Below are 24351 nucleotides of genomic sequence, written 5' to 3' on the forward strand. Positions count from 1 at the left end.
CCTTCTGTTCCTCCCCCCACACGGTATCTCTCTTTCTCTCTCTCTGTCTCAAATAAAAAAAATAAATCTTAAAAAAGTTTTCCCTCTCCCTCTGCCCCTCCCTCCCACCTCCGATGCTCTCTAAAAAATAAATTAAAAAAATTAATATTCTTTACAGCATAATACTCTAAGTTTCTACCAGCTTTATTTCAAATACAATGCAGATTTTTCCATGGTTATAAAACCCAGATCCGAATATTTGCAGGTTTTTAAAACATTAACAGAACTCCACCCAATGTAGTACAGTGAGTATCTAAATGTGTTCAATAATTTATCCATTCAATAAACATTTGAGCCCCTCCTATGTGCCAGGCCCTGAAGTCTACAAAGAAGATTAATCATAACCCTGAAAGAATTCATAATCTAGTGGGAGAGAAAAATTTTAAAGAGATAATTAGAATGTGATGCTGTAAGGGCAAAAATACAGATAAGCACAAATAATATAGAGTGCACAAAAGAGGACGGATAATCATTTTCAACAATGACTATATACTTGTGGCACTTGAAAACATAGGGAAATAGAGCACTTGCCTATATTTGTCAAGGTTCACCAAATGCCCAGTACTAGCATGAAACTGAAGGATAAAAGAAAAAGTTATGATCAGAATCAAGGCTATAGTATCCTTTAAACGTTACTACCGTTTTATGATCTCAATTAAAACAAAACATTCCTTAATTTTTAGTTAATTTTTCAGGATATGTCGAACTGCTAAACAGACACCTCTGACAACCTGAAACTAATTTCCAACTTTCCCGGGCCCTATTAAAACGAAATATGTAAATTTTAAATACATTGTTAAACTCTGCACAAATCGTAATACTATGAACAAATTCTCAGCGTCCCACCTTCTGAACCACATCAAAATGTAAAATCAAACTCTTCAAAGATGTGAAATAGAGAGTAAAGAGCAATTTCATCCAGGAAAACCGTAATAGTTGGCTGCTTCCTCTTTGGTAATTTCTCTTCCTGGTACAGGAGCAGGATGGTTAGCAATTATTCCTTGTGTCAGAATTCTGAGTCCCTGAAATTGGCTACTGAACCTCCAGAGAACCCAGCTCGGGCAGAAAAGCGAGGCGCAAACTTACCCAAACCTGTGCAAAAGGTCTTATTGGGAAAGGCAGCCCTGCAGGGACAGACTGGGAAGTCCAGGTGGGGGTGGGGCTGGGGAGGTAAGCAATGGGGGCTTCCTAAAGGGAATGTAGGGATCCGCGCGCGGCCCCAGGACAAGTCCGGGCCTCACAGGTGCACCTCCAGAGCCTCCGCAGCCCGGGGCGCCTCAGGACCCCCAGAGGCCTCTGACCCGCGGAGAGATAGACGTCACCCCCGCAGGCAGACCACACAGTCCCGGACCGCCGAGGTGAGGCCGGGTCTGAGGCCCGCCCTCTCGTGTACCCCACCCCAGACACAAAGGGAGGAGGGCCCACTCGAGCTGTCGCTCTTTCCCTCCAGCGGCAGCTGCACCCGGCCGGAGTCCGGCACCACTCCGAACGCAGCCGCGTCTTCAAGTCCTCGCGGGTCCGCTGACGACCCAGACTCCTCACCTTCGGCTCCCTCGTCCCTTCAGCCCAGGAATAAAAGAACCAGCGTCCACTTGAAACCTCCTCCTTTCCGCCTCAGAGCCTCGGAGCAGTCAAAAGCCGCTGGGCCCGCCCAGCCCGGACAGCGCGCGCCCGCGCACGCAAATACACACACCCGGAGTCCCCGAGGAGCGGCCGCTGCCCCGCGCGCCCCAGCCGCGGCTAGCGCCCGCGCGCGCCTAAAAAAGCGCCCTCCGCCCCACCCCACGGCGGGGCGGGGCTAAGCCACGGGGGCGCGCCTCTTTCCGAGGACAGAGGACCCAGGCGGCGGCGCGCTCCACGTGGCGCGCGCTACCCTTCCCCGCCCCCTCGCTGCCCGGCGATCCGCGCGCGCGGGGAAGCCACGATTTCCTCAAGTTTGCGGCTTTAATGGAAAGGGAAAGGAGGTTCGCCAGGTGCCTCTGCTGGAGGAACTAGAGGGCGGGTGGCTGGGGGACGCTCTGAAGCAGTGAGAACGGCCGGGAGAAGAGGGGGCAAGTTTGTGGGCGGCGCCAAGTCCAGGAGGGGGCGCGGTCACCGCTGAGGCGTCCCGCGGAGGCTGAGGAGGCCCAGTCCCGACCCCCCAGGGTGAAGAAGGCGCCCGGGGCTTGTCGCGTCCTCAGACATGTCGGAGGTGAAGAGCCGGAAGAAGTCGGGACCCAAGGGAGCCCCCTCGGAGCCGGGGAAGCGGAGCGACGGCGGGAAGAGCCCCGAGGCCCGGGGCGGTGGAGGCGGGGGCTGGGCGGACCCCCGGACCGGCGTGAGCCTGCTGTCGCTGGGGACGTGCCTGGGCCTGGCCTGGTAAGTGGACGCGAGGCCGCCCGGGCCCTGTGTCCGGCCTCCCGCGGTCGCCCCGCTCTTCTCCGGGCCTCGCCCGGCTCGGCATCCCGCTAACCTCCCAACCCCAGACCTGCGGCTTCTGTTCCTCTGCCTTGACCCCAAAAAAGGGACAGCCCTTTTTTTTTTTTCGCTCTTTCTTACAACTCATTTTTCTTTTGTATTAGTAGTGTGCCCCGATCACTCAACTGGAGTTGAGACTCAGGTCTGGGAACGAGTCAGCCATTTCTTAAGAGATGCGGATTTGGCCAAACTTTATTAAGCGCCTGCTACGCGTCCGAAGCTTTTCCGTTTTCGTAACCCATTTCCTGTCCGCTGCACATTTGCCATGGACACAGTTGCCCCACCCTCACCCCATAAATGCCTAATGGCAACGTTGGCAGTTTTTAAATAATTCGGTATGATCTCAGGGCATATCTCAGTATGACAATATCAGAGTTTGAGGATTTCTCATATTTCCATCCTCGTTCATGCGTTATGAATTTAAAGTGTCTTCCTAAGTTACAGATTGAATTTTAGTACTGTAAAATGACAAAAGTGTAGCATTTGTGTTCACCTAAAACTGAACATCCATAGTTTTTAAACCAAATTTTAAACCAAGTAAATAGCAATACATTGTTGTTATAGAAAAAAAAATTAGTATTAGAAATAACCTTAAGGGGTGCCTGGTGCCTCAGTCGGTCAAGCGTCTGCCTTCAGCTCAGGTCATGATCCTGGGGTCCTGGGATGGAGGCCTGCGTGGGCTCCCTGGTCCATCGCCCCGGTTGTGCTTTCGCTCGCGGGCTCTCTCTCTCTCAAAAATAAAATCTTTAAAAAAAGAAAGAAAGAAAAAACCTTAAAACCAACTTAGTAATTTTATTTTCCCCATTTTCTTTAGGAGTAACCTATTTCATCTTAATAACAAGACTCATGCTTTAAATTAGAATTTCCCTCCACTTTTCACCGATTTTTAAAGTATTTAGAAGATAGTTATTCATCTTCAAGAGTAATAGAGGAGGGACCCTGGACTTCCTTTAGTGTAGACCATTTTTGATTGTAATAAATTTTGAATTATACTCTACTGGTAACTCATCCTGAGTTGAAATTAATAAAACATTTGTTACAATAAAGTAGATGTTCTTAAATGTTCTCTTCAAGGGATGCCTGGGTGGCTCAGTTGTTAGGGATCTGCCTTCGGCTCAGGTCATGATCCCAGGGTTCTGGGATCGAGCCCCACATCAGGCTTCCTGCTCAGCTGGGAGCCTGCTTCTCCTTCTCCCTCTGCCTGCTGCTCCCCCTGCTTGTGCTCTCTCTCTCTGTCAAATAAATAAAAATCTTTAAAAAATAAATAAATGTTCTCTTCAAAAAAAGGATGTTCATGTTAGTAATATGGCATTTTGTTTATGTAATATTTTGATTTTGATCTTAAAAGAATGAATTTACCCTTTTTAATAAGTTTACTCTTGTAAATAAACTGCTCTTATGTCTTAAAATGCATGACCTTCGTTAGGGAAATAAAAACCCTTTTATACTGAGAAAGTTACTCAGTAATAGAGCTAGTAGGCTAAAAGATACAGATCTTCCTTGACTTAGGATGGGGTTACTTCCCAGTAAACCCATTGTAAGCTGAAAATATCATAAGTCAAAAATGCATTTAATACACCTCATCTACCAAACATCATAGCTTAGCCTAACCTATCTTAAATGTGTTCAGAACACTTAACATTAGCAGACAGTTGAGCGAAGTCATCTAACAAGCCTATTTTACAAGAAAGTATTGAATATCTTACGTAATTTACTGAATACTGTACTGAAAGTAAAAAAACAATGCTTGTATAGGTACAGATTGGTTATAAGTGAATCATGGTCACTTAATCACAGGGAGCTGCTGCTGCAGGCACTGCCCAGCATCAGGGGAGAGGATCCGACCAAGAAGAGGATCAGGATCTCACTGCTACTCTAGGAAAAGGTCAAAATTCAAAGTACAGTTTCTACTGAGCTCCTCTCACTTACATACCATCATAAAGTCAAAAATCTAAGTCAAACCATTATAAGTTGAAGATCATCTGTATATGTTGCTTCTCTCTGGAACATAGTAAACTGGTTTTAGTTATTAAATTTACTAATTCTCAATTATCCAAAGATTGATATTCATAAGAGGTAAATTACATCACAGAATGTTCAGCTTTTCAATAATTTAGTTACTGTTCTGGGAAAACACTAATACAAATCTATGGGGGCGCCTGGGTGGTTGTCAGTTAAGCGTCCAACTCTTGATTTCAGCTTATGTCATGATCTCAGGGTTGTGGGATCAAGCCCCAAGTTGGGCTCTGAACTGTAAGTGGTCTAATCTGTCCATTCCATCCTTGATTTGCTATAAGCTCAACACTGGTTTCAAAGGTGGACAGGCCTGGGGCTTCCATCAGGTGTAAGCAGGAGGAAAACCTGATCCTTTATACCACTATAGGTTTGGAACTAACTATAGAGGGATGGAAAAGCAGCTGCACAAAGCAGTCTGAAAGAAATGGCCAAGGTACTTAAAAAGAGTAACTGATGTGTGGTACCCTAACTGCATAAATTTGAACCTATTTAATCTCTACAACAACCCTATGAAGTATTATTATTATTATTCCCACTTTACAGATGAGGAAACTATAGCAAAGATAAATAACTTGCCCAAGATGATTATACAGCTAGTAAATGGCAAAGCCAAAGTTGCTCAGTCCGTACTCTTACACAGTATGATATGCTACCTCCATTTGATACTAATCTAAGAGGCCAAAACCCTAGAAATAAAAATCCTTAGTCCAGAACTATTTATAGTCCTTTTCTAACTAGAAGCTATAGCCCTTAGCAGACCCTGTCTGTCTCATCTAAACTGAGGAAGACAGGGAATAAGGGGGCCTTTAACTTCTGTTAGAATATGCCTCTGATTGGTTAAACATCTAACTTTTTTATTTTTAGATTTTATTCACTTATTTGTCAGAGAGAGGGAACACAAGCAGGGGGAACAGCAGGCAGAGAGAGAAGCAGGCTCCCCACTGAGCAATGAGCCTGATGCGGGACTTGATCCCAGGACGCTGGGATCATGACCTGAGCTGAAGGCAGATGCTTAACTGACTGAGCCATCGGGGCACCCCACATCTGACTTTTTTTTTTTTTTTTAAAGATTTTATTTATTTATTTGAGACAGAGAGAATGAGAGAGACAGCACATGAGAGGGGATAGGGTCAGAGGACGAAGCAGACTCCCCGCCGAGCAGGGAGCCCGATGCGGGACTCGATCCAGGGACTCCAGGATCATGACCTGAGCCGAAGGCAGTCGCTTAACCAACTGAGCCACCCAGGCGCCCCCACATCTGACTTTTAATCTCAGCTCCGGTCTCAATCTCAGAGTTGTGAGTTTAGGCCCCATGTTGGGCTCCATGCTGGGTGTGGAACCTACTTAAAAAAAATGTATATATATATATCTGACTCATAAAAAGGGAACAAAGCACTTTGGACACTAACCTGGATGCCAATTTCAAAAAATTTAGTTTTTCAGGAATGAAGTTACCTTCGGTCAACATTGACTTCTAGAAAATCATCCTCTTCCTTAATGTTAACAGAGTTAATATTTACAAATCATTTTAGAATGGTGCCTGGCACATCTAAGTGAAAAATAAAATGAATGTGTTTTAATTCAGCACATACAAACTGCTTTTCATTTTTTTCATTACTAGCACAGACTCAACTTTATGCTTGTTTTTTCTTTTTTTTTTTTTTAAGATTTTATTTATTTATTTGACAGAGAGAGTGAGCACAAGCAGGCAGAGAGAGAGGGAGAGGGAAGGGGAGAAGCAGGCTCCCCACTGAGCAGAGAGCCTGACCACATAGGGCTCTATCTCAGGACCCTGGGATCATGACTTGAGCCAAAGGCAGACGCTTAACCAACTAAGCCACCCAGGCACCTCTATGCTTGCTTTTTCTTATATGTTTTTCTTATTATTCATATGTAGTAATGGTGAATCTTTTTTTTTATTTTGTTGAGAAGCTAACCATGAAAAAAACCTACAAATTATCATCAGAGATGATATTTGCACTAGCATGACATAGTTTTCTTCAAGGTCAAGGTTTTGCTTACTATTTGAATTTTGAAGAGAAGTCCAGAAATAGACATTAAAATATTTAATAAAATGGAAAGTGCTATAATGTGTTATAGTAGTGGATCAACCTTTACAAAAAGACTCTTATAATAACAGTTTTATTCTGAATAAACATTCTGATCTACAGGATAAATCCCAGAGGTAACACTGGAGTAATGAGTGATAAAACTGATCTCTGAAATTAGACTTCTTTCTTTAGGGTGTTCGACATCCTTGGTTTCTGTCTGATGATCTCAGATAAGCCTATACTCTGAAAAGAATCTCTTAAAATCCAAGAATGAAACAGCCAATATAAAAAAGAATTAAGTCTACACATTCATCTTTGAAAATTAGAATAATGGCATTTTCTAATAACCAGAAATGTTATTTAAAAGTCATATTAGCACATAGGAGAAAAGTCAATCTATGCTAGTTATGTAACCTGGGCTTACTTAATTCACTGTTATCTCATAGGACAGACACTAGCCATCATCAAAAGAAACTTATTTTATGGGGCGCCTGGGTGGCTCAGTCGTTTAGGCGTCTGATTCTTGATTTCGGCTCAGGTCATGATCTTAGGGTCATGGGATCAAGCCCCATGTTGGGCTTCGCGCTCAGCTAGGAGTCTGCTTCTCCCTGTCTCTCTGATCCTTCCCCCCACTCAGGCTCTCTATCTCTAAAATAAATACATAAAATATTTTTTTAAAAAACTTATATTATCCGGGGCGCCTGGGTGGTTCAGATGGTTGGGCATCTGCCTTCAGCTCGGGTCATGATCCCAGGGTCCTGGGGTCGAGCCCCACATCGGGCTCCTGCTCGGCGGGGAGCCTGCTTCTCCCTCTCCCTCTGCCTGCTGCTTCCCCTGCTTGTACACTCTCTCTCTGTCAAAAATAAAATCTTAAAAAAAAAAACTTATTTTATCCAATATTGTAAACATTGTTCAAAAAGCAAAAAGTCCTTTTTAGTTTTGGACAGTTTTATAGCAAGTTAGCCTAATAACATTTATGAATTTGAAGCATCATTTGCAATGATACACAAAGCTTAGAAGTCTTTCATTTCTCCTTTGAGTTTTGCGATCTTTAAATGTTTGTCTTTCAGTGGAAGTCAGTTTCATAAAACACTATCAGTTAGTGCTTCTCAGCTTGACTGAGTACTCAGATAATCTGGGGAGCTTTTAAGATTTCCAATATCCAAATCACATCCTAAACCACATAAGTCAGAATTTCTGTGGGTGGGACCCAGGCACTAGACTTTATTTTAAAAGCAGACAAGTGACTCCAATATGCAGCAAAGCTTTTGAACCACTGGTCTATGTACTATGATTTAAGCACTCTCTTCTTAGGGTTCTGCCCCACCACTTTTTGATGACTCAATAAATACACGAAGAATTTCAACTGCTGCTTTTTCTGAGCCCAAAGAATTGAGTCAAAAGTACATGAACCAGGCGCCTGGGTGGCTCAGTCGGTTAAGCATCTGCCTTCGGCTCAGGTCATGATCCCAGGGTCCTGGGATCGAGTCCAGCATCGGGCTCCCTGCTCAGCGGGGAGTCTGCTTCTCCCTCTGCCTGCCGCTCCCCCTGCTTGTGCTCTCTCTCTCTGTGTCAAATAAATAAATAAAATCTTAAAAAAAAAGTAGATGAACCAAGGGGCACCTGGGTGGCTCAATTAAGCATCTGCCTTCAGCTTGGGTCATGATCCCAGGGTCCTGGGATGGAGCCCCATGTCAGGCTCCTGGCTCAGCAGGGAGTCTGCTTCTCCCTCTGCCTCTGCCTCTGCTTCTCCCTCTGCCTCTGCTTCTCCCTCTGCCTCTGCCTCTGCCTCTGCCTCTCTCCCCTGCTCATGCTCTCTCTGTCTGTCTCTCTCCCAAATAAATAAAATTTTTTCAAAAGTAGATGAACCAAAATCGTATTAGATCCAAAGCATTTCTTTTGCATTTGCTTATCTCATGTCCTATACAAACGAAAGTCTATTTATTGTTTTTAAGATTGGGATAACTTTTTTATGCTTCTACAACCTTGACTACTTATCGGATGAAGAATATACTCCAATTTTAGAGTGGCATCTAAAGTACACCTATATGAAAAAAATAAAGTACACCCATATGACTCGTATATTGAGTATAACCAACTGTAGAGATTATACAGCCAGCATTGCATGTGTGTTCTGTTGCCACTTTGACAATGACTCCTGTTTTCGTAGTTTTGACTTGTTATTTTTCAACTTCTAGTCCTCTCTTCCATTCCACTGCTTTATTTCTCTCCTACATTTTAATTTAAAAATACTTTTTTATATGGGTAACTCTTGCCTTCTACATTTCAGTATGAAAACACTTATTTTCTAGATATTGCCCAAATATGGCCTTGAGAAAAATAGTAGAGATCCCATATCTTATTCTAGATAACTCATCATTTCTTCCTCCAAAATATTTCTTGTGCATACAACTATCATACCATCTCACTCACTGGACTGGGACTTGAACAGGATAGAGTTTCACTTTCTATTAATTTGTTGAAATAAACTACTAAAAAAAGCTGTCACTACTCATACCAGAATTTATGTTGTCCTTATCAAAATTATAAAATGTTCCTTTACAATTCAAACTTAAATGGATATGAATTAGGAGGTAGTGATTTTTTTTTTCTTTCCAGGTTTGTATTTCAGCAGTCAGAAAAGTTTGCAAAGGTGGAAAGCCAATACCAGTTACTGAAAATAGAAACGAACAAGTTCCAAGGACTTCAAAGTAAAATCAGTTTAATTTCAGAAAAGGTAATTAATTATTAATTGGCTTATTTGGGTGGATTTTCCCATTTTTCTTCCCTTCTACCACCCTTCTACCCCAGTTTATAACTTCCTTTTTCCTGCCTGTTAGACGATTACTGTTTTAACTCTCACTGGTTTTGTACATTTCTCCCTTCAATCCAATTTAGACTCAGATTATTTTGAAACGACAGGGTTGTTTTAATATAGCAAATGTTACTGTTTATAATGATATGACTCCAATTTTCTATTTAAATATCAAATGTCTAGAGCACTGAAAATATGATTGGTCTTTACGTATAAAATTAGAATAGGAACAGCACTTGCTAGGCAAAGACTATCAGGTTTTTTTTTTCTTTACTTTCTAGTTGGTAAATTTGTATACTTCTGCATATAAGAATGACTAACCTAAAAATAAATATTGATTTTGTAGCCAAATGAAAATTAAAATCCATGTGTATGTTGTGTTTCTTCAAGCTGCAAATGCAGATGCATTATTACTGGAATTCTTAGAAATGTGAGACATAACAAATTTTTAACTACCATGCTTCTGCAATCAATAAGGCATCATGCAGGAATTGTCTGGCTACCAGGAACCAAGCTGTCATTGGGAAACATGCCTCCTTTGTTCATTTATTCATTCACTAAACATTTACTCATGTCATAAGGTAGACAAGGATTTGTGCTTGGCACCAAGGTGAGCAGGGATTTTCAAAAACAGGAAAATTAAATAGAGGGTCTGAGTTCCTGTGGCCTCATGCAGAGAATTAGTATATAATCAATCCCCCAGAAGAGAAAAACCATAGGTGAAAATTATGCATCCCTCACACGTGCCAGGGGATTCCACAGAGGGTGAGCCCAGGGGCCTTGGGAAGAAGCTACATAATGCTGCATAATGGTATTTTGACATAGGGCTCAAGTTGGAATCTGGTTATACTTGTTAGGGGCTCCTCTAATCAGAGGGAACAGAGTTGTAGAAAAATAAATCCCAGGAGATAGAAACTCCACATACTTAAAAGCTATTGAAAACAAATTTTGAAGAAAGACGTCCTTTTTAAATGAAAAATTTGGTGGCAATTAAAATGTTTTTTGAGGCAGATTTTTAAAATATCATCATTATCCAAGAAATATTTAGTCTTTGCAAAGCTCTTTCTCTCCCAGTCTTCCCTCGGACTAATTCAACAATAGCTGCCCTTTCGCAAAGCTGGTCCTAAAGGCCAGCATAATCAGTAGGAGGGGAAAACAACTAGATGTGGGCTCTCATCACACCTGTGTGAACTTGAAAAAATAACTTCTCTTAGCCTCTATTTCATCATTTATTAAGTGAGAATAACAAGATTTTTATAAGGCTCAGATGTGATACAATATATATGCAAACTTTTTGAAAACTTTAAACAGAAATAAATTTATGGTATGAAGCTCTTTTTAAAAAAAAATGAAAAAACTTAGGATATATTGACAGCCCTTAAATGCAAATTATTGTAGCATACTAGTCACTATATATTTTCAGATTCAGTATTGAGACCTTTACTATTTTGAAAAGTTGATCTGATCTTATATTTGGGGTCTCCTGGGGTATACTGCCTCCAGATTACAGTGATGCTCTGGTGAACAGCCTAAACAGGAAATTACCTTAGATGAAGATAAGCTTACCTCTTCAAAAAGCTGATAATAAGACAATTAAACTTAACAGTATTACTGATGTCCAAATATTTCTCAGAATTGATTTCTAAAGGATCTTGTATAATAGCTACATGTGTACATTAAAGATAATTTTTTTAAAGATTTTATTTTTAAGTAATCTCTACACCCAATGTGGGGCTTAAACTTACAGCCCCAAAGATCAAGAGTTGCATGCTCTATCGACTGAGCCAGCCAGGTACCCCTAAAAATAATTTTTAAGTAAGGTTTCACAGTGGCTTATTATATTAGTACTGTTACACATTGTTTCTATCACCTGGGATTGCTTCAGGTCTTGGTTGGGGTGGGCCCAGAAGATTAAGGCCATTCTTCTTCCTAAATGTCAACAAACATGTTTTTTATACCCTAAGATATGGGAGCTACAAAAAGGCATAAGACATGGTCTCTTCCCCTAAGGAATTTAGAATCTCTCATATCCTCACCTGACTAGTAACATCAGTCTGTTCAAGAGTCAGATTTCAGAGTCACTTCTAAGCCTTTCCTCATTCTGCTCCAGACTACTGATCTCTCCTCAGAGCATCCATTCTCTGCATACTAATTCTATCATGACACAAATAGTAAATTTGTGAGTTTTTGTTGTTATTAATTTGCCTCCTTTTCTGCTCTTTAAGCAAACATTCTGTCTTTATCTCTATATCCTTAGTGCCTAATAATGGAACAGAGGATAATCAATAAATCTTAGTGGGACTCCAGAATATGTAATGTAAAAGATCCAAAATGCTGTCTCCTTTGTCAAATTATGAAGCCAGGAACTATATTATGTCCCTATTTTCACATCTAGTGGCTAGCACAAGGTCAAAACTTCTCTAATTTTGTGTGCTGAGTGCCAAATAGGTGTCAAATACACAACACGATAGGTGCTCCAGGAGTTTGGGCTATGGAAGAATGCTGCACTGAGGAGCTGAGATCTGCTCTGAGCCTTGAAGGAAAGACAGAACTGAGCTAAGCAACGAGGAAAAAATAGCATATAAAGAGATAAATTTGGGACTTTATCCTAGAAGTATTAGGAAACATCGTGGGTTTTTTAATGTCGTACCATGATGTGCATAGCAGTTTTTAAAAGCTTCATCTGGCTGTAGTGTGGTAGGATGATTTAGAAAAGAAGTTAACTAGAAGCAGATATTAGATAATACTTCTAGAATATTTTCCTTGATCCTTGAAGTCTGGTTTGGGTGCCCCATGTAAGTGCTTCCATAGCTCTTCCCCATCATAACACATGTAGACTTGGCTTTCTACCCAGTTAAACTAAGCCGCTTAAGGGCAGAACCATGTCTTGTACAGTATTATGCCTTCAACACAATGCTGCAAACATTTAATAAGTTAACGATCATTCTAGGGCTTCCTGTAGTCTCTGAGGCTGTTATCTGTGTGTGAGTATAAGCTAAAAGAGGTCCACAGCCTCCTGTATTCTGGACATATATGAGGAAATGTCAGGAGCTTACCACAATTTACAGATACTTAGCACATGTTACTATTTGATGTGAGTTGCCTCACTAAACTGGACTTTTATTCATTTCTGCCTTTGTTATATCTGTAAGATCTGATTCTGGTACCTTACCTGTAAGAGGTCAGTCAAGAAATTTTCAGGCAGAAACTCTTCCAGAATCAGATAATTTAGGAAACTTAACAAATTTTATTAACTCAGTTATAGTTTCTAAAAAAGCCAAATAATTATAAGAATGACAACTAAGTTGCTTTCCATTGGAGTAAGAAAAGAAGGAAATGTGATATACTTCAGACTTCTTCAATATTTCTCTCTTGAATGTCCCTCCATGAAAATGTACAAATATTTAGGTTTATAAATTCAGGTGTGTGTTTTTCTCCCATAGTGCTAATCTATTATATTTGTTTTAAAATCTGTTAAAACAACTACTAAAGTCATGAATGTTTTTGTCATTATGGTTCTGATATACTTGGATATTTTAGACATCTTCAGAATTTGAACTGGGCCTGTGCTTATTAAAGTGTATTTCCCTAATATAAAAGTTATTAAGGGTGGCTCAGTTGGTTAAGTGTCCGACTCTTGATTTTGGCTCAGGTCATGATCTCAGGGTCATGAGATCAAGCCCCATGTCAGGCTCCACGCCCAGTATGGACTCTCTCTCTCCCTCTCCCTTTGCCCCTCTCCCCTTGCTCGCTCATGCTCTCTCTCTCTCTTAAAAAAAAAAAAACTTATTAAGTAGCCTTGGGAATTGTTTTGTGTTACAAATGCAGCTTGAGTCTACTGAAAGTATCCTGCAGGAAGCTACATCATCCATGTCTTTGGTGACCCAGTTTGAGCAAGAAGTATCCAGCCTCCAAAGTATCATGCGTGACATCCAAAATAGTGAAGAGTTGCTCACCCAAAAGATGCAGAGTCTTAATGAGAAATTCCAGAATGTTTCAGATTTCTGGAAAAGAAGCCTAGAAGAAATGAATGTTAATACAGACATTTTCAAATCAGAATCAAAACACATACATTCTCAAGTTACTGTCCAAATTAACTCAGCTGAACAAGAAATAAAATTGCTCACTGAAAGGCTAAAAGATTTGGAAGAAAGCACACTAAGAAATATTAGAACAGTAAAAAGACAAGAAGAAGAGGATCTTCTACGAGTAGAGGAGCAGCTTGGCGCTGATACAAAAGCAGTGGAAAAGCTGGAAGAAGAACAGCATGCTCTCTTTGCCAGAGATGAAGACCTGGCTAATAAACTTTCCAACTATGAACCCAAAGTTGAAGAATGCAAGACACATTTGCCAACAATTGAGAGTGCTATTCGTTCTGTTCTCAGAGTCTCTCAGGATCTGATAGGGACAGAAAAAAAAATGGAAGACTTAACTACTCAGATGTTTAATATGGAAGATGATATGCTGAAAGCAGTATCTGAAATAATGGAGATGCAGAAAACCCTTGAAGGAATTCAGTATGATAATAGCATATTAAAGATGCAAAATGAACTGGATGTTCTGAAAGGAAAAGTTCATGATTTTATGGTATATTCAAGTACAAGAGAAAAGGGCACTTTAGAAGAATATAATCTAGAAAGTAAAGGAATTGATAGTGACTTTTAAATGCACCACATTTATTCTGATGACCATATTGTTATATATAAACTTATTAGTTCCATGTTTTTGTGTTATTTTGATATGCCTCACTTTATCCTACATTACTGGCAAGTAAGTGACATATCCACACACATGGATTATCCAGATAATGAAAGCTTATCTGTTTAAGCAATAAAATTTATTTCATTTTAGGCATTTTAAATAGAAATATTTCCAAAATATATCCCCACCTTTTTAAAGCAATATACTTAATATTTTAAATGTTTTTCTAATAAGTAATGGACATTATTATGAATTTCACCTATTATATTGGACCCAAATATGTTAACACCTCTAGAAGCTATTGAGGAGGGTTTCCCTTCTCACAAAACGACCTAGATTGCTATTTTTTCAAACCTTATGTCTATTTCTTAGACGTTTTCTGTCACCTAAAGATGTGACCTATTGGCCCATTACTGTCAGGTTGGTTGGTAGGTACTGTGCCTGCCTAACCAGTTCTGCACTTACTTTGTAATTTACTGCAGGCTAAGATCCAGACCACCAAGTTCATAGGAATTTTGTCTAAAATGAAAAATAACATTACCAAAGGAAAGCATGAGGTGCTTTGCTGTGAATCAATATGTACTTTTTGAAAACTGTGGAGCCTGGGAAACATTTTTACTTTTTATTAAGGTTCTAAAGTGTATTACAGATACTTGTAAGAATTTTTAAATATGAGTAAATATGGGTGTGCCTGACTCTTGATTTTGCAGTCATGAGTTTGAGCCCCATGTTGAGCATAGAGATTACTTTAAACATTTTTTTAATTAAAAAAAAGGACTAAATATGTTCTTATTGAAAGTTTTACCTATGAATTGTGTATGAAGTATGGACTTTTGGAATATCTTTGTATACCTGGGCTTTTTTTTTTAAGGTTCTAACTGTGTTACAAACTCTTGAGTTTGCTAGATACATGATCCCTAGATAAATTATTCTATCTACAGTAAAAAAATACCAATACACCTGTGGCCTATTTCAAAGAGGAAAAAGCAGCATATTGAAAAATTATGATAACTGTGGTAATTAAACATATGTCATTGTTTTAAAGAGTTCCCAAACTAATTACCCAGCCAAATTTGTTTTACATGATGATTTGATTTTACCCTAAATCATATAATGAAGTCACAAGGAATAAGATGTGGACATACTGAGATGTGATTAAGGGGAGATCTAGTCAGATTTTTCCAATAATGATAATTGGAAATGTGCAGGGTCGGGAAACACATAAAACTTTTATTGGTAACTGATGTATCAAGAGTGTCCAAACTTGGTGTTGAAAACGGAGTCAACTGCATGTGGAAGTACTGTTCCTATTTGTGTCTTCTTGCCAATAACCAACTGTAGTCCCAGTTTTATAATGTAATATCAGTGGAATTAAACACAAAGAACTTGAAAGCAGTCAATTGTAGTCAGGTAGTTTTATTATGTAAATTTGCACATTTTTTGAAAAATCCCAAACAAGTTCTACTTTTGGGTTAGGAGGGCTCTGGTAGGTAGCCAGGGGTAATAAAAATAAGCCTGAAAGAATGCTACTATTAAAGAGCATATCATTAATTTCTGGAATCTTAACATTAAATTCCTTGACGTCTGAATGTCTAAGTTCTTGTCTGTGTGCGCTGACAAAATTGTATCTGTTTGTCTTTGTTTTAGTGCTAATAAAATAGATTCTCAAGTTCACTAGAACTTTGTTGTTTCAACCTCCATCCCGTCATGGCAGATGTGATCTCTCGTCGTTTGTTTGGCCTATCACCAGATTTGATACAACATTATTATTAACTTGTATATACCATAGTAGTCGCTACAGAAAATAAATGGAAACCAGGTGACCACTGTGTTCTATAGTGACAGTTACAAGGGAAACAAAAACTACCCTTCTACAAGTATTTCATGAGAAAACTATTGTGTATATGTATATACATATGTACATGCGTATATTTTCCTTTACGCAGAGGTTTTCCTATGAAAAATTGTCAGTAGACAGATTTAGATGTACCTAATTTGTCTTCCTCTCTTTCTTACATTCCTTTATATAACACACAGATACTTGAAATTTCAAAAACTTCCCTGTGTATCAAATATTAAATTACATTGTTAGTCTTTCCTTTAAGGAAGATTACCGTATTCTAAGACACATTTTTGTATCTTTGTAATTGATAATATATCAATTATTTTCTGATAGAGTACTACTGGCTCCATATTTTAAATTTAGTATAAATAAATCACTTTTACAAAATAAACGCCTAATTTTTTTTAACTTTTGGATGCAAAGTTTAAAAATATATTTATAGTAATATTTCCTTAAATTTTGCCTAATGATTAGAAGCTGTTGACTAACTGTATTGTTATATTTTATAATAAAAAATGTTGATTTATTAGCCTTATGGTTTCATAGAAAACTAGTAAGATACAAAGTTAATGGCATTATTTTTAATCTCAACCTGATTACAGACCTTTCTATGAATCTATAATCTTGATCAAAGCTTAATATGTCATTAATGATGATTATAAAAAAAATTTCAAAAAATGATGCTGCAAATTCACCAAGCACATGAAAAAAGATTCATTTCTCTATATACTTAGGTGCACAGTTGGCAAAAGCTCTGCAAATTTACCCAGCATCTGTTTTTTTCAGTTCAGCTATGAACTGTTAATTTAATACAAATCGAAATGCTCCATCCCAGCTTTCACAGCAGGGGAGGAGAGAATTAGCATTGGAGCCTATTATGTGTGAAACATTGCTAGGAAGTCTGCATTCATCATCATCACAGTAACAGCTCTGTGTATTGAGTACCTACAATGACCTGTAGTATCCCTGCTTCACACTACAACTTTGCTAGCCATGACACCCATTTTAAAAATGAGGAAATTGAGGGGCGCCTGGATGGCTCAGTCGTTAAGTGTCTGCCTTCAGCTCAGGTCATGATCCCAGGGTCTTGGGATTGAGCCCCGCATCGGGCTCCCTGCTTAGCGGGAAGCCTGCTTCTCCCTCTCCCACTCCCCCTGCTTATGTTCCCTCTGTCAAAATAAATAAATAAAATTTTAAAAAAAAAAAAAAAGAAAGAACTTAAAGCCTGACCCCCGCCCTTCCCCCTTAAAAAAAAATGAGGAAATTGAGGCTTAGCAAGGTTAGGAAACTTGCAATCACACTGCTATGTCTGTCCAACTCCAGAGGCCACTGACCTCCCACTATACAATGCAATCTGCTACTATTCAACTAGGGGGAGAAAATCACAAGAAATCCACCATCAATAGAACCATCTTGAGAATTAAAAAAACTGTAATTCAGCCAAATGTGTCCACTACCATGTTACCATTAAACGAGACTGTAAGTCACCCAAAAGTTCTAACTATGACCTAAAATTATTTGGGGCTTGGGCATAAGAAGGAACCAATAAATGTTTAGGGAATGGTGGGAAAGCAGTGGTGGAGAAAGAGCCTTAGACCAGAATCTTCTAATCTAGGCTTTGCCACTGTGTGTTCTTGGGCATTTTATCTTGGGGCTCAGTTTTTTAATTTGTAAAATGAGGAAATGGTATCAAAAACTCTCTAAGACCCCTTCTGGCTTTATATGGTTTTTAATTTCAGAGATTAATAAAATTTCCAGGTCCTTTAGTTACAAAGATCAAAGAACCTTTAGCAAAGTTTTTGGAAAGCCAGTTGGATCCAGAAATCATTCCTTTGAACCATGTTGTTCTACTTGTAGACCTAGCAATATTTAATATTATAGGACAGCATCTAGCTTAGTACCTTGTATAAATGATAGGAATTTAGTAAAAATCTTTTGAGCTATTGGTGGACTCTCCAACACTTCTGTCCATTCTAGGCAAATAGTTTAAACAAGCCCTAAGTAATTTTTAAAAATAATTCCGTGAGGGGAGCCTGGGTGGCTCAGTCAGTTAAACATCTGCCTTCGGCTCAGGTCATGATCCCAGGGTCCTGAGATTGAGCCCCACTTTGGGCTCCCTGCTCAGCAGGGAGCTTGCTTGCTTCTCCCTCTCCCTCTGCTGCTCCCCCTGCTTGTGCTCTCTCTCTGTGTCAAATAAATAAAATCTTTTTTAGGGGTGCCTGGGTGGCTCAGTCGTTAAGCATCTGCCTTCGGGTTGTGTCATGCGAGCCCCACATCGGGCTCCCTGCTCGGTGGGAAGCTTGCTTCTCTGTCTCCCACTCCCCCTGCTTGTGTTCCTGCTCTCTCTCTCTCAAATAAATAAATAAAATTTTAAAAAATAAAATAAAATCTTTTTTAAAAAATAGTATTTCGTGAAACAATTTCAAGACTATTCCTACACTATATTCATAAATATTTTAGTAAATATCAATACAAGTTCATGATAAATTGCTTTTAAGCTACCAAGTGAAACAGAGAGCCTTACTAGCTGTTTCTTAATGATCTGATCCTTCTAAGAATAAAGTAAGTTCTTTCTGAGGAGTCTTAACTGTGTAATACTGTTAGGCTACATTTACTCTACCAGAGTAGATACATTAATAAACAATAACCTAATAGTGAATTAGATGAAATAAGCCATCTACTTCCTTCACCCTTTGGAGTCTGTTTCAACAAATACACTTGCAAAACCTTTCCCTTAAAAATAAAACATGCTTTTGAAATCACTACTTGATTTCCTTCCTGTTTGTGGTTACTCTTTTTTTTCTATTTATTATTGCGTGCACGCTAGTGGGGGAGGGGTAGAGAAAGAGGGATAAGCAGACTTCCAGCTGAGCGGGTAGCCCCGCTGTAGGGCTTGATCCCAGGACCCATGACCTGACCTGATCCAAAGTCAGAAACTTAACCAAGTGAGCCACCCAGGCACCCCTGTGGTTACTCTTTAATGTCATACCCATAATAACATTTTAACAGTCTAACTTATCTACCAAAAAACATTTGGGGCCACCTCCCCCCACCAATAATTAATGTAGCATAAACCTGAGAAGAAAAATCCTAAAATATATTTTGGAATCAACATATATAATGGGGAAAGAGAAGGAATTACTACTTTGAGATAACTGTTCTGCTTCATTTCAGCTTGTCATTTTTTTGCAGCTATATTGTTACTCCTTTTTTAAGCTGTCATTAAAATAATATTCTGAACACATTAAATTTTTATTTGCATTATATAAAACCATGTTAATGTTATCAAAATAATCTCAAAAGATTAGCTCAATAAACCAGGCAAATGCAATTTTATAACAGTAATTCATAAAAAACATTGAAATACACAATTATTTTAGAAATAAAACTTGATGTCTTTAGATGAAATTATAGATCTTATTTTGTAAAACTGGTTTTCAGCCTGCATATTAATTCCTTGTTTTCTGATTTTATTTATTTTTTTTTTAAGATTTATTTATTTGAGAGAGAGTATGAGTGGGGGGGGGCAAAGGGAAAAGGAGAAAGCATCCTCAAGCAGACTCCCCACTGAGCACAGAGCCCAACTTTGGGGCTCAATCCCAGGACCCAGAGATCATGACCTGAGCCAAAATTAAGAGTCAGACGCTTAACTGACTGAGCCACCCAGGCGCCCATTTGTTTTCTTATTTCAAATAATGTATTTATTCCCAAACTAAACTACAAACTCCTTAAAAGCAGAGACTGTTCTTGATCATACTAGCACATACAGGCCCAGTAAACATTGTTGGATCCAATTAGTTGCTTAGGGTTTTCTAAAAACAAAATTTTGGTTTTTTTAATTCATATATAATTAACACACCGTGTTGTATTAGTTTCAGGTGTACAATATAATGATTCAACAGTTCTATGCATTATTCAGTGCTCATCATGATTAATCCCCTTCACCTGTTTCACCCATCCCCACCCACCCACCTCCCCTCTGGCAACCACCAGTTTGTTCTCTATATTTAAGAGTTTGGTTCTTTGTCTCTCTTTTTTTCTCTTTGTCTTGTTTCTTAAATTCCACATATGAGTGAAATCATATGGTATTTGTCTTTCTCTGACTTATTTCACTTAGTTTTATATCCTCTTGATATATCCTTATAAACGGAGGATCCAACTAGTTTTGATTATTAGTACACAGTTATAGACAATCTCCACTTTAAAACAATGCTTTCCAGGGTTCCTGGGTGACATAGTTGGTTAAACGTCTGACTCTTGGTTTTCAGCTCAGGTCGTGATTTCAGGGGCGTGGGATCAAGCCCTGCTTCCCGCTCTGCACTCAGTGGAGTCTGCTTAAGACTCTTTCTTTCTATGAAGGGGGGGAAATCGGAGGGGGAGACGAACCATGAGAGACGATGGACTCTGAAAAACAAACTGAGGGTTCTAGAGGGTAGGGGGTGGGAGGATGGGTTAGCCTGGTGATGGGTATTAAAGAGGCCACGTATTGCATGGAGCACTGGGTGTTATGCACAAACAATGAATCATGGAACACTACATCAAAAACTAATGATGTAATGTCTGGTGATTAAACATAACAATAAAAAAATTTTCAAAAAAAGACTTTTTCTTCCTCTCCCTCTGCCCTCCTCCCCCCTCTAAAATAAATAAATAGGGGCACCTGGGTGGCTCAGATGGTTAAGCATCTGCCTTCAGCTCAGGTCCTGATCCCAGGGTCCTGGGATCAAGCCCCGCATCTGGCTTCTGGCTCAGCGGGTAGCCTGCTTCTCCCTCTCTCTCTGTCTCTCCCCCTGCTCATGCTCTCTCTCTGTATCTGTGTCTCAAATGAATAAATAAAATCTTAAAGGAAAAAATAAAATCTTTAAAATAAATAAGTAAATAAATAAATAATAAAACAATGCTTTCCTGAAAAATGAGTTGTAAGTTAAATGTGTGAAAGTCATATGACTGACTTACACATTATGAAGCAGACCCCCTCTTTCGGTGTAATCACTATGTATATCTGTCTTTCGACATAGGCTTTGACAATATATTTTACGTATGTCCTTTAATTTTTTTTCCTCCGTAGCTGAGCACACAATCCACAGTCTTCAGTTAATCTTCTGATTGAAGTTTACTAGTTTTACCTGACAATTCCTGTTATAATTTTCAGTTTTGTATTATGAGATTATATCTCATATATATATACTATTATCACTATAATCCACACTTTAATTTTTTTCCTTTCCCTCTTAATTTTATTAACTGATGACACAATGCAATAAAAGTTCAAATATTTGGGAGGAGGAATTAAGATAGTGGAGTAGTAGGGGGACCCTATGCTTACCTCATCCCTGGAACACAGCCAGATAAATATCAAATCATTCTGAACGCTGAGAGAACAAACTGCACATCTAGAGGGAGGAAAATGGCCACGTTGTGAAAGGTTAACTAACTAGAATTTAAATAAAAACTTGCAAAAAATTTTAAATATTCAAAAACAACAAAATATTCAACTTCTCTGACACTGCTATTTAAACACAGACACACACTCACATGTGCACACAAACATTACCACAAACAATGAAAATAACTTGAAATACTGTCAGGTAGTTGTGTGGCTCAAAATGTTCATCAACTAGGGGTTGGATGGGAAGAGGAAAAAAAATGTTCATCAACTAATGTATCCAGGTTAAACCAAAATGACAATTTACAGGTGGATGGTAAGGAAGGAGGATGGCATGGAAATATACAAAAGTTGAGAACCACTTGTATTTGGAATCATAAGATTTTAGAATTTTGAAGATAAGTTTTTTTTGTTGATTGCTTTGTTTTTTACATATCTGTCTTCTCTACTAAACTACTAAACTGAGTTGAGGTCACAACCCAAGCTGTACTCATCTTTATATCCCTCACACTTGGTATGCCTAACATAGTAGGAACTTAAGAATCAGTTAATTGAATTATTCAGGGTCTCATGGAGAAATACACAGGGGCACCTGGCTGGCTCAGTTGGTAGAGCATGCGACTCTTGATCTCTGGGTTATAAATTCAAATGCCACATTAGGTGTGGAGGTTACTTAAAGATAAAATCTTTAAAAGTAATAGGACAAAAAATAAATAAATAAATAAAAGTAATAGGACAATAAAGCATATACACATGGAGTCTTGAACATTGGTCCCTTCATTCTAGCACTAGAAATAGCTACAAACAAACTTGTGTTTCAAAAATTATGTTGCCTTGTTTGACCCCCACAAATCTACCAAAGCTCATCTAGAGGAGGCTCCCTCCTCTCTTCTCCAGCAAGAAAAAATACCTCACTGTCTCTCATTTAGCTCATTTTGCCCCTGTACAGAGGACTGATAATATAAAAATAGCTGAAAAATGCTCTTTCCAGTGACATTTTATGAAATGTCCTTCATGTTTTCCTTCTTAATCATTAGTCACTTGATACATCTTTTACCATGTTTTCCAGAATGGTAAAGTTATAGTTCAAAATTCAACTTGAATTTTATATATTAAGCTCTTAATCAATTTAATTATTATGGTGTTATATTTTCTTATAGTGTCAGAAGTCTGAAGCTATCATGGAACAGTGGAAGTCTTTTCAAATAATTGCTCATCTAAAGCGTCTACAGGAGGAAATTTATGAGGTGAAAACTTGGTCCAACAGGATAACTGAAAAACAGAATATATTGAACAACAATTTGACAACTCTTTCTCAAGATGTGACAAAAGTAGATCAAAGTACAACTTCTATGGCAAAAGATATTGGTCTCAAGATTACAACTGTAAAAACAGACATACGACGTATTTCAGGTTTAGTAACTGATGTAACATCATTGACAGATTCTGCGCAAGAATTAGAAAATAAAATAGAAAAAGTAGAAAAAGATACAGTAAAAAACATAGGTGATCTTCTCTCGAGTAGCATTGACCGAACAGCAGTGCTCCGAAAGACAGCGTCTGAAAATTCACAAAGAATTAACTCTGTTAAGAAGATACTTTCAGAGCTAAAGAATGATTTCAACAAGCACACAGATAGGTTTTTAAGCTTAGAAAGTGACAGAGCTAAAGTTATGAAGACAGTGACTTTTGCAAATGATCTAAAACCAAAGGTGTATAATCTAAAGAAGGACTTCTCCCGTTTGGAACCATTGGTAAATGATTTAACACTACGCATTGGGAGATTGGTTGCTGACTTACTACAAAGAGAGAAAGAAATTGCTTTCTTAAATGAAAAAATATCTAATTTAACAATAGTCCGAGCTGAGATTAAGGATATGAAAGATGAAATAACACACATTTCAGATATGAATTAGTTTGAAATTATTTAGATGAGACTGAAATAACTTTTTTAATAACATGACCTCTGTCATGTTATAAAAAGACTGACAACTTGGGCGCCTGGGTGGCTCAGTTGGTTAAGCGACTGCCTTCGGCTCAGGTCATGATCCTGGAGTCCCGGGATCGAGTCCCGCATCGGGCTCCCTGCTTGGCAGGGAGTGTGCTTCTCCCTCTGACCTTCCTCCTTCTCATGCTCTCTGTCTCTCATTCTCTCTCTCTCTCAAATAAATAAATAAAATCTTAAAAAAAAAAGACTGACAACTCAGAAATAATGAAATTTTGGAGCAAATATCATTTTGTATTCGGTTTGTGAAACTGAGTAAAGGAAACCTCATTTAAATGGAGTTGCAAGGCCAGAAGGGGGAGTTCTCATGCCATGCCACTCTTTGCAGCCCAGCCCTGGGCCAAATAGGAGGAAGCCTATGCTGTACTAGCGAAGCAGGGGGAAGATTTTCTCCTAGACACGGCAGCCCAGCCAGTGAGACACTGTCACAACTCAGTCAATGAGAAGCCACCACACTGCAAACTCCCAGTTCACTCCAATGGACTTTTTGTTTATAACAGCCCCTCCCAACTGCTCCCTTTCCTCTACGAAAAAGCATTCCTCTCCTTTGTTCTCTGGGCTTGCCTACGGTTTTGCTGTAGCTTGCATGTCCTGAATTGCGATTCTCTGTTATTACTGAATAAACCCATTTTGCTGGTGAAATAACTGGCTGTTTTATTTTTAAGGTTAACAGATTCTACTCTGAACAGTAAAAACAAAATATTTTAAGGGGTTGAGCCGTTGATTTTTCAAAAAATATGCTAAAACATATACTTGCAATTTTATATAGCAAGAACCCGATGCATTCCCGATACACACTCTCTTACACACACACACACACGCGTGCACACATTCAGACAAGTGGGGAAAAGCAGGATCCGCCAGTCTACCACTGGGAAACCTATATGGGGCAGGATCTGAACCCCACTTGCCCTTGTGGACTGCCAGGGAGCATAGTACATATGGTTGGAGCCCAAACTAGAGAACTGCCCATCAGGATCAGGGCTGTAGCGTTCATTTAGAGGAAAGGAAACTAGAAAGGTCACAGCCAGGGAGCTG

General features: G+C 39.1%; 1 protein-coding gene across 2 annotated transcripts; it reads left to right on the forward strand.

Annotated features, from left to right (window-relative positions):
- Positions 1–1925: 1925 nt before the first annotated feature.
- Positions 1926–23366, forward strand: LOC110578031 (IKBKB interacting protein). Of its 2 annotated transcripts, none has more exons than XM_044914731.1 (3): positions 1926–2397; positions 9183–9300; positions 22469–23366. In XM_044914731.1, the coding sequence occupies exons 1-3, from the start codon at positions 2222–2224 to the stop codon at positions 23222–23224; spliced, it is 1050 nt and encodes a 349-aa protein (XP_044770666.1). In that variant the 5' UTR covers positions 1926–2221; the 3' UTR covers positions 23225–23366. The 2 variants fall into 2 exon arrangements, with proteins under 2 accessions (XP_044770666.1, XP_021543219.1); XM_021687544.1 differs by lacking the exon at positions 22469–23366 and adding an exon at positions 13207–15753.
- Positions 23367–24351: the final 985 nt, after the last annotated feature.

The sequence above is a fragment of the Neomonachus schauinslandi genome, chromosome 5 (assembly GCF_002201575.2).
Source record: "Neomonachus schauinslandi chromosome 5, ASM220157v2, whole genome shotgun sequence".
Classification (NCBI taxonomy): domain Eukaryota; kingdom Metazoa; phylum Chordata; class Mammalia; order Carnivora; family Phocidae; genus Neomonachus; species Neomonachus schauinslandi.